Raw genomic sequence first — 11,328 nt, 5'->3', positions numbered from 1 at the left:
TCGACTCCGCCCACTAGTTTTTACATTTTTATTTCGCACCATCTATTGAAATTGCTCTTTTACATCTCCAATATACACATTGGAGTTTTTTTTTCTAAAACAACTTTGTATTTCATTACAAAGTTAGACTGCCTAAATCGCGAGCTACACAGTATACAACAAACTCATGAAAATAACCTAGCCAAGTTTTACATTGGTCATTTCCTAGTCTTACACCATGTGCTGCTAGGCTATGAGCCGCTACATTACATGATCTTAGACAAACACTAATATTTATATAATCAAAAGCCATATTTAAATGAAATTTTATTTTCTAAAACACAATACCTAAAGTTGATAAGTCATACTCCTCGCTTGAGGTCGCCTGCTTCAATATTATGGAGTCTGTTTCAAATATCAAAATCAATTAGAGTTGCCTCTTTTTTAAAGATGTATAGTAAAAAGCAATTTTTGGAGAAATAAATTTTTATGATCTAGTACATCTTTAAATTTGCATCTTCTAGAGATCTCTTATATTTATAATTTATAAACCGAGGAAGTAGATTGAGGCCGACCAAGGGACGGCCGCGAGGCGAGGCGGCGACGAACGAGACAGCGACGCTCACCAGTCCGAGCCGCTCGCCATGGATCCCATCATGAAGCTCCTCGAGGACGACGAAGAGGTGCCCGGCCCAACACCGAACTCCTCCCACCTTCCTGCCATTTCTATCCAGTTATCGGGGGAAAGGAAGGGCTCAATGGCGGTTTCTTGTTGTTGGGGTTGCGCAGGATGAGAGCATGCACTCGGGCGCCGACGTCGAGGCCTTCACGGCGGCGCTGAACCGCGAGGTCGAGGGCAGCGCTAGCAGCAGCAGTGCCGCCGGCGGCTCCTCCTTCCAGCCGCTGGATCGCGCCGCTGGTAAGCCCGATTTCCTGTTCTAGAATCGAATTCGGGCCCGCCCGATTTGCCCCGTTTTAGTTTAGATTAGATAATTTGCCCCATTTTCCTTAACATTTTGATCATCTGCCCTAATACCCATTTTAAAAGCCCTTTTCGGTAACGAATTCTTACTTATTATAATTCAGAAAATGGATGTGGAACATCCTTTATGCCCCTATATCAGTTTCGCAATCTCCCAGTAATCAAACAGCAGATCAGAGAAATAAGATGCTATTAATCGCCATGCCCCATATTGTGTGCGTTTCGTGACTTGTGCTGCCGGCGAATCTTGTATGTCTACATGTATATGTACGTGAGCTAGGTGAGGAGCTAGCCTCCAAAAAAAAGCATCGGTTGAGCACTTGAGTCAGCTCTGCAGGTAGCGTTCGCCGGAGAGTACATGGCGAGTGGGTGTATTTGGCTTGTGCCAAGTGCCAACTCCAGGTCAGCCCGGGGCTGCATACGTGGTTGCAGGCACTGAAAAAAATAGCGCGCTATACCGCCACTAATAGCACGCTATAGCATATACATAATGGACTCGCTAAATTGATTAGTGTACAATGTCTTGCTAATAGCATGCTATTAGCATATTTTCAGGGGCGACGCTATTTTATATAGCACACTATTTTTTTTCATTTGCAGGTCGTCCCCCTAGCCCCTCTTCTACTCCCAGCTGTACTAGATTTGAGTTCACGAACAGTGGTACTCCTTCCGTCGTTCGACCAGGTAGAGAGAAGATTAGGCAGAAAAATAGCAAAACTATCATAGGGCATAAAGGTCATTCCACCTTCATTTGCTGAAGTATAACAATTAAGAATTCATTAATACATGACTTAGGGCAAATTTTTGATAAAGGGCTTTATTACTTAAAAGGTTTAAGCATCACACACGGCCTCTGCATAACTAACATGTACACAGCCAAAGTCCACAAGCATGGTAACCGAAAAAATAAAAAGCAACAGACGTAATACGATCCTGTAGACGTAAATCATCGTTGCCTATGGAGGCCCAATCCGGAGATCACACTGCCACCCATGTGGGATAAAAATATCCCTCACCACCTTCTCCAGTTGTCCAGAAGCCACCAGAAAAAGGTCTCGAAACTCCGGCCGTTGTAGGATGGACCACGAACGGAGAATATTTGTGCATCAGAATAGAACCTTCAAGCGAGAGTAATTTTGATCGATGAAAACCTTGTCATTTCTACTCAGCCAAAGCGACCATATAACGGCAAGCGCTCCTACCCGAAAAATGGTTCTAAACTTAGTATGAATCCCGGTTAACCAATTGCCAAAAACATTGGCAACGGAAGTGGGTGGATACAAGTTGGAGGCCATTTGGATAGCCGACCAGATAGAACGTGCGAACTGGCGATCAAAGAGTAAGTGGTTTATTGTCTCTTCTTGAGGACAAAATACACACTTCGTGCTTCCATGCCAGTTGCGTTTGACGAGGTTGTCTTTAGTTAGAATGACACGTTTGCGAAGGTACCACGCAAAAATCTTTAATTTCAGTGGTACCTTCATCTGCCAATTTATTTTTGTTATTATCGACTGCGATGTCGGATTGTACCATCGCCCTATACATGGAATCCACGGAAAATTTACCATTCCTACATAGATTCCAACGAAACTCGTCAGTACCTTGTGATAGCCACATCGATGCTAAGCGACCTAACAAGGTATTCCAGGACTGGAGCCTCGTACCAATCAAGTCTCGTCTAAACGTCACATCTGGTGGTGAGACTTGCATAACAGACGCAAGTGTAGCACCTTTGTGGCGCACAATACTGTATAAGGCCGGATATTGCTCACGGAGGGTGGTATTTCCTAACCACTTATCCTTCCAGAATCTAATTTCCGATCCATCCTTAATCTTAAATACACCAAAGCGAAAGAAATGTTTCTTAGTCGCCATTAGGCCGGCCCAAAAATGTGAATCCCCAGGTTTCCAGATGACCAGTGATAACAGTTTGGTGCCTATGTATTTTCGTTTAAGGAGAGTTTGCCAGACGCCATCTTCCGTAAGTAACTTGAAAAGCCACTTACCCAAGAGGGCTGAGTTCTTAACCTGTAGGTCATGAATACCCAGTCCTCCCTGATCTTTTGGTTAGCAAATGACATTCCATTTAGTCAGTCGATATTTCTTTTTCTCACTACCCCCTTGCCAAAAAAATCTTGATCGGAAATAATCCAATCTTTGTAAGACTCCTTTGGGCAGCTGAAAGAAAGATATCATGTACAGTACCATATTAGTTAGCACTGAATTTATGAGTACCAATCTTCCACCTATAGATAGTAGTTTTCCTTTCCAGCTTGATAGTCTTTTTTGCAGGCGTTCTTCAACGTGCTTCCATTCTGCATTGGTTAATCTCCTATAATGTATTGGAATGCCCAAATACTTAATAGGAAATTGCCCTTGCTCGCATCCGAATAACTCGGCATATTGAGCAGCTGCGTCCTGGGCCTCTCTGAAGCAAAACAATTCGCTTTTGTGGAAGTTAATTTCCAGCCCAAATAATTGCTCGAAAGCTGATAATATTAATTTCAGATTCATTGCTTTATCTAGGTCGTGTTCCATAAATAGAATCGTGTCGTCTGCATATTGAAGGATTGATAGTCCTCCATCCACTAGATGTGGGACCACCCCCTCAATCTGACCATCTTGTTTAGCCCGGTCAATCATGATCGCTAACATATCCGCCACTAAATTAAATAATATGGGAGATATGGAGTCCCCTTGTCTTAACCCCTTTTTCGTTTCGAAGTAGCGTTCTAGTCATCATTGACTTTTACTGCGACGCTACCTCCAGAAACATTACTCTGGATCAAGGCACACCACTCTTTAGAGAACCCTTTCATTCTCAGAGTCTGTTGTAGGAATGACCAATTAACCTTATCATAGGCTTTTTCAAAGTCTATCTTGAAGATTACACCATTAAGTTTTTTAGTATGCATCTCATGTACGGATTCGTGTAGAACAACGACCCCATCCAGGATATTCCTACCTTGCACAAAAGCAGTTTGAGTAGGTTTAACCACATGACCAGCCATTGAATTTAACCTAATGGTTGCTACTTCTGTAAAGATTTTGAAACTAACTTTTAGGAGACAAATAGGTCTATATTGTTGAATCCTTTCTGCCTCCAAAATTTTAGGTAACAAAATGATCTCCCCAAAGTTTAGGCAGAACAATTCTAGTTGTCTGGTATGCAAGCATCCGAATAAGTCTAGAAGATCCGACTTAATGACTTCCCAGAAGTGCTGGTAAAACTCAGCAGGGCAGCCATCTGGACCTGGTGCCTTATTATGCTTCATTTGGAAGAACCGCCTTTCTGATCTCCTCTTCAGTGAAGGTAGCATTTAGAAAGGAGTTCTCCTCAACGGATACTTGGGGGTATCCGCTGTTCATGACTCATCCATAGAAATATTTCCTTCCTGTGGTGCATCGAACAAACCTTTATAATATTTAGAAATATATGCCTTGAGTTGCTCTTGTCCTTCGATCCGGCCTTCCTCCTGATTAAGGGAATGAATACGCTTTTTCCTATATCTGCCATTTGCGACATTATGGAAATATCTCGTGTTCGAATCCCCTTTCAGCAGGCTTAGTGCCTTAGATCTCTGGTACCATTTGAGTTCTTCCTCACGCAGCATACGTGCTATTTTCGCGTTAGATAGGCTTTTAAGCTCAATCTCCTGCGATGATAGAACACTCACTTCTGCTTGTCGGTCGAGCTCGTCAATGATGGAGCACATTCGTTCTTTTTCTTTTTTAAGAATGCCCGCAGTATGGCGTGGCCAACCTCGAAGATAGATGCGGAGATTACACATTTTATTATTCCATCTTCGAATAGGCGAGTCACCACAAACCGGTTTGGACCAAACCTTTTTAACTAACTCATCAAACCCGTCACGTTCCAACCACCCCAACTCGAATTTGAAGGGGTGTTGTGTAGATGGTTTCAATGTGCCAGTAGATAAAAGGATGTGGGCATGGTCCGATAATGCCTCTATACGTTCTAGAGCGCGTACTGTTACCAACGGGAATTTTTCCTCCCAATCGGTACTCATTAGTACCCGATCCAGTTTTTCGTATGTAGGATCGGGAAGGCTATTCGCCCAAGTGAATTGCCTACCCGTCATGTGTACCTCTCTTAAATCCAGGCTGTCAATGACAACATTGATTAAAAAAGGCCAATGGTTATCAAAACTCCCTTTACTTTTCTCATGTGGGAACCTTAGCATATTAAAATCCCCACCTATTAGAATAGGGTTTGGGTTATTATTAGCCAAGTTAACCAGTTCATGGAGGAAGGCAGCTTTATGAGCTTCCTAGGCAGCACCATACACAACAACCAGGCTCCAAATAAAGCTGTCAACTCTGTTATGGATGTTGAATTTAATATGAAATTCACCATCCGAGAAAGTTAGCACCTCTATGGAATCTGATTTAACGACAAGCAAGATGCCGCCCGACCTACCGCGCGGGGGAATAGAATGCCAAGTAAAGTCCATACCGCCAGACAGTCGGTACAGGACACTCACTAGGAAATCACGTCTCCCCGTTTTGAAAATAGCCACGAACTCCAACTTATGATCCACAATATGTTGTGCAATATTCAAATGTTTAGCCAAGTCGCCAAGACCTCTGCTATTCATGAACATGCCATTCATTGGGAATTAGTTGGGGATTTTGACATTTTAGCGGTTTTCCGCGCTTTTTTAATTTTTTTGCCTTTGGCGGATTTGGATTTCCGACATAAAGCGTAAAGATCATAAATAGATCCTAGCTCATCATCATCCATCCCCACCTTCGTTACCGCCCCCACAAGATGAGATAAAAGTTGTCCATCCAAAGAGGAGTATTGGCTGCGCCTCAACGACTTTCTTGATACGGTGGCCACGGCTTGGGGATCGGTGACCGACCCCGATCCCTTTCGGCGGCTGGTTAGGCGCCTGCAAGTCACAGGCCGTGCCCTCACGAGCTAGAGCGCCAAGTCTACGGGCAACATCAGGGACAAACTCGCTATCTCTCGCGAGCTGATTTCGCGCTTCGACCAGGCGATGGAGGTCCGCGTGCTCTCCCCCCCCGGAAGACTGGCTGCGCAAACAGCTCAAGATGGCCTATCTCGGCTTGGCCTCGCTCGAGCGCATGATTGCCCGGCAGCGCGCTCGCATATCCATTCTCTCGGACGAAGACGTGAACACGAGCTTCTTTCACAGGCAATGCATGTACCGCCGGCAGAAGAACAGAGTGCACAGCCTGCTCGTGGATGGGCAGGTGCTCTGCGAGCATGAGGAGATGGCCCAGGCGGCATTCGCGCACTTTGACGGGCTGCTGGGCACAACCCCTGACCGGGCCCACACGTTGGACCTCGAGCAGCTCATCACGCCTGGCGACCTGACAAGCCTGGATGTGCCATTCGGCCCAGAGGAGATCTGGGAGGCGGTCAGGCGCATGCCCGCGCACAAGGCGCTAGGGCCGGATGGCTTCACTGCGAAATTCCTGCGCGCTTGCTGGAGCATCATCAGGCAGGACATCCTCGATGTCTTCGAGCTGCTCTACGCGCTGCGCAGGCGTGGTTTCAGCCAGCTCAACCAAGCGCTGCTAACCCTCCCGCCCAAGCGCGCCGACGCCCACAGGCTTGGCGACTACCGGCCGATTTGCCTGATCCACATTGTGGCTAAGCTCTTTGCGAAGGTTCTGTCATTGCGCATAGCTCCGAAGTTAGATAGCCTGGTGAGCCGCTACCAGAACGCCTTCATTGCCGGACGCACGTTCCATGACAACTTCATCCTCGTCCGGCAATCCCTCAAGCTGCTTCACCTGGGAGCGCCGAGAATTATGCTCAAGCTCGACCTAACTCGGGCCTTCGACTCCATATCCTGGCCCTTCCTCTTCGAGGTCCTGCGCCAATATGGGTTCGGAGAGAGATTCCGGGAGTGGCTGGCCATCCTCCTATCGTTGGCCAGCACCCGCGTCATGCTCAATGAGTGCCCGGCCCCCCGATATGGCACCGCCGCGGGCTGCGCCAAGGTGACTCGACATCCCCGCAACTCTTTGTCCTGGTTGTCGACACGCTCGTCCGCCTCATGCAACGGGCCCTCCAGACCGGCATCCTTCGGCGCCTTCACCCGCGTCGTGATATTCCGGCTATATCACTTTACGCTGACGACGTGATGCTGTTCTGCCACGCCACGGCCGATCAAGTCCTCGCCGTGAAGAGCATTTTGGGTGTTTTAGGTGCGGCCTCCGGACTCCATGTGAACTGCGGCAAGAGCTCCGCAACGGCGGTGCATGGTGACGAGTCGAGTGCCGACTTGCTGGAGATTCTCGGATGCTCGGCGGCAGACCTGCCTATCACATACCTTGGCATTCCGCTCAGCACCCGCCGCCCTTCCGCGGCCCAGATGCAGCCGCTTGTTGAAACGGTGGCTGGACGCCTCCGTTGTGGAAGGCTTGGTTTATGAACAAGACCGGGCGGCTGGCGCTTGTCAAGTCGGTGCTCAGTGCAATCCCCATTCACCAGCTGCTCGCCCTTGCGCCTCCGAAGAAAACCCTGAAGCAGCTCGAGAAGATCCAACGAGGTTTCCTTTGGGTTGGCCGCGAGGCCGCCCAAGGAGGGCACTGTCACGTGAATTGGCGTAGGGTCTGCCGGCCGATCGAATATGGCGGACTGGGGGTCCGCGACCTTGAGCGCACTGGGCTCGCCCTCAGGCTCAGATGGCTATGGCTCTCGAGGACGGACACTGACCGGGCCTGGCAAGGCCTGGACTTGCAGTTCACCCCTGAGGAGCGCGGCTTCTTCCACGCCTCCACTACCATGCTGATCGGGGACGGAGCGACAACCCTTTTTTGGGAGGACCGCTGGCTCCACGGTCAGTCCATCCGCGAGCACGCACCCTTGCTGTACCTGTGCATCCCCAGAAATCGAAGGAAATCGCGGACGGTGGCGGAGGGCATCGGCGGTAACGCCTGGGCGCGGGATATCCACGGAAACCTTGGTCTGCAAGAGATTGGGTAGTACCTTAGGCTATGGCTGCTTGTGTAGCACACCACTCTGTCCACCGAGCCGGACAAGCTTGTCTGGAACTGGACGGCCAATGGCATCTACACGGCGCGGTCATGCTATCGGGCCACCTTCCACGGATCTATAACTTGCCGCTTGTGGAAGCTGATATGGAAGGGTTGGGCGCCGCCGAAAGTGAAGTTCTTCCATTGGCTCGCCAACCAAGACCGCTGTTGGACCGCAGAGCGGCTCGCTCGCCATGGCCTTCATCATCACCCTCGATGCCTCCTATGTGACCAAGAGCCGGAAATGATCCGGCACTTGTTGCTCACATGCCCATTCGCGAGGCAGACCTGGCATGAGATCCTCTCCTGGCTGCGCCTGCCGGCTCCGGCGCCAGATCAGGACGCCTCGCTCCAGGACTGGTGGCTTCGGGCGAGGGACGCCACGCCACAACCGCTCCGCAAAGCGCTGATCTCGGTTGCACTCTTGGTGCCTTGGATGATATGGAAGCATAGAAATGCGTGTGTTTTTGACCATGTAACCCTGTCGCTCGATGAGCTCGTTGACAAGATCAAGGACGAATCCCGATGCTGGGTAAAAGCCGGGGCTAAAGGGCTCAGGATAACCTTGCCTACATCCTGGGACGTCCACTGATCACCTTGTAACGCTGATATACTAGCCTCTTAGGAGGATGTAACCCCCCCTCTTTTTAATGCAATGAAACGCAAAGGCTTTTTGCGTTTTCTCGAAAAAAAATCTTCAGGAGTGGTAACCGGCCGACTGGACGCACCTGGAGAGACCTTTAAACGATCATACTCCACATGCTTAACATGTTGGCCGAGACAACAATTTCTTTCTCATTTCTACCTAAAGAGACACCAACATTCTTCAAAGTTGATGATAATTTAGAATTGGAATAAGAAAGAAAAGACTTGTTAGCGGGAGGCGTACCAATAACAGTAGGTGAAAGCAGCACCTCCTTTGGCCGCATGGCCTTAAGCTAGCGCGTCCTCGTCCGTGACAGAAGCTCCATCGGCCGTGGTACGGTGATGCTCGCTGCGCCTTGGTACAGTTGCCTGCGAGCGAGGCCCCAACCCTTGCTTCGCCGCGTGAGGAGGCAAAGATGAAGTAGCAGCCCCCTCAACGACGACATCCTCCGCTGGTCGAAAGGCCCCATCTGCCGCGTCCACGTTCGCATAAATCTCCTGAGCAGGCCCCTCAGTCAACACAGCCGCCACAGGCCGCTGCATTGGCGCCGCTCCACCCATCGCGACCCCAATTTTGGGCTGGCCAGCCTCATTTGCAGTAGCATCTGCATCAGCAGGAGACGCTGCTGAGCCGCCATCCACAGGAGGAGGCACCACAACCATGGGTTGGTGGGGGTCCACCTTGGTTGCAGCAGCCATCAGCAACAGTTGACGCCGGTCCGCCCTCCACCCGTGTAGGCGCATGCCGTGGCGTAGAAGACCCGCGGTTACCTGGACGGCTGCAGTACCCGCGGTTGCAGCAGGAGCTGCTGAAGGTGCAGATGCCGCCGAGCCGCGATCGTCATGCACAGGCAGCGTAGCCTGTTGCGAGGCAAACAGGACCGGCGCGAGGGTGTCAAGTGTGTCGGCGGCAGCAGCGATGGCACTACCACCCTGCGTACTGAGCGCATGGGCAGTAAGCGTTCTCAGCCCCAGCGTGTTCCTGCCAGAACCAAGATGTACGGCGGCAGCCAAAGAACGAACAATCTCCTTACCACGCGGAGACTTAGGATTGGGATTAAACTGCGTCAAAGCAATTCCGCAAAGGATGTTAGCCACCGAAGAAGACGGAATTTGACCCTCATGAGTTGATGGACTTTGGTCAGTCGACATATTCGTAACTTCGCCATCGTCCTGCGCTGAAGTTCCACCATGTCCATGGTGATCAGTGTGGCTATCCTCCATGCTATCCGATGCGCCGTCTTTGCTTTTGATATCCCAAGCAAGAGGTATAAAGTCCGAATCCGGCAAAAAACCTTCTGACTCCGGACGGAACATGAACTTGTATCCCTTCAATAACAAAATACCATCCGTTTGAATATACAGACCTAACTCATCCACCTTTTGAAGCAATCGTAGATGCCATTCCCACAAGAATACGCACCACTCCTCTACGCAGGAGAGACAGAAGATCGACATCAATGGTAGTGCCAATCAGAGTCCCTACAACCCAAATGCCCAGAAAATGGCACATAGAGTGGGGCACCCCCGTGACGTGTACCCAGGTTTGATGTAGCTCCATCTTAGGTGCAATCTCCTCTGGTTTTCATTGACTGAAAGCAAGCCTAGTGTTTTAAACAGAAAGGAGAGACACAGCTCTCCACTACGTGCATTTCCATGCATGCATTATTTTAAACAGAAAGAAACTAGCGCTGAGATTAACTAGGCTAACACCCCAACCGCCAACTCCTCCGCATCACGATCAGAACCATCATCCAATGCCTCTGTGGACAACAAGGAAAAATGAGATCCCAAATGACTCCCTTCCCCCCGTGCCGCCGGCGACAAAGTGGCCGACGGTAGGGTGAGCCTTCGCATAGCGCCGGCCGACAAATGATCAAAAGAAAAACAGGGCAAATGATCCAATCCTAACTAGAGCGGGGCAAGCCATCAAATCCCCAAATAAAGCGTGGCAAATAATCCAATCTCCCATCAATGGACCTACTCTCCTCTATGAGGGAATGTTAGGAATCAATAGAAGACAAATTTTGTTTAGCTGAGACTTTTTTTATGGAGGAACCGCTAGGAGCGCTACCTTATTTTTAGTAACCGACATTGAGCTGAGGCTATGGTTTGTACTTGAAACTTATCTCTGCCATCGAGGAAACAAAACCTAGGAAGTAAAATTTTGAATTACTGGAGATATGGGTGGTCTGTTATGAGGCCTCCTTAACTGCATGCATATACTAATGAAGAGTTGTTATTTAATTTGACAACTTACCTTGTTACTTTTTTCGAGAAAACGCAAAGGACCTTTGCGCTTCATTGCATTGGAAAGATATATTGTCGGTACAACCTCCTAGGAGGCTAGGTTACAGAGCTATCAAAGATATCAATGAGCATCCCAGGATGCTGGCAAAACGACCCTGACCCCTTGAGCCCCGGCCTTTGCCCAGCATCTGGCCTCGTCCTTGATCTTGTCTACAAGCTCATCAATCGATGGATTTACATGGTCAAGAACACGCGCATTTCTGTGCTTCCAAAGCATCCAAGGCACAAGTAACGCGGCAGATTGCAAATCCTTGCGATGCACTGCGGTGTAGCTTCCTTTGCGAGTGGCCACCAGTCCATGAGGGAGGCATCATGCTTAGGCACCGGTGCCAGCAAGCCCAACCAAGAGAGGATCATGTGCCATGTTTGCTTAGCGA

At 49.2% G+C, this 11,328-nt stretch overlaps 1 protein-coding gene across 6 annotated transcripts in view; it reads left to right on the top strand.

Annotated features, from left to right (window-relative positions):
* The first annotated feature begins 522 nt into the window (after positions 1-522).
* The window catches only part of LOC123448440 (transcription initiation factor TFIID subunit 4b-like), a 57,013-nt gene continuing 46,207 nt past the window's right edge, over positions 523-11,328 (top strand). For all 6 annotated transcript variants that reach the window (XM_045125333.1, XM_045125332.1, XM_045125330.1 and 3 more), the window contains exons 1-2: positions 523-662; positions 769-898. In XM_045125333.1, the coding sequence (XP_044981268.1) occupies positions 624-662; positions 769-898 (169 nt within the window). In that variant the 5' untranslated portion in view covers positions 523-623. The remainder of the gene's footprint in view (positions 663-768; positions 899-11,328) is intronic.

Source organism: Hordeum vulgare, chromosome 4H (genome assembly GCF_904849725.1).
Source record: "Hordeum vulgare subsp. vulgare chromosome 4H, MorexV3_pseudomolecules_assembly, whole genome shotgun sequence".
In the NCBI taxonomy this organism is placed as follows: Eukaryota; Viridiplantae; Streptophyta; class Magnoliopsida; order Poales; family Poaceae; genus Hordeum; species Hordeum vulgare.
This window is presented reverse-complemented; position numbering and strand designations above follow the sequence as displayed.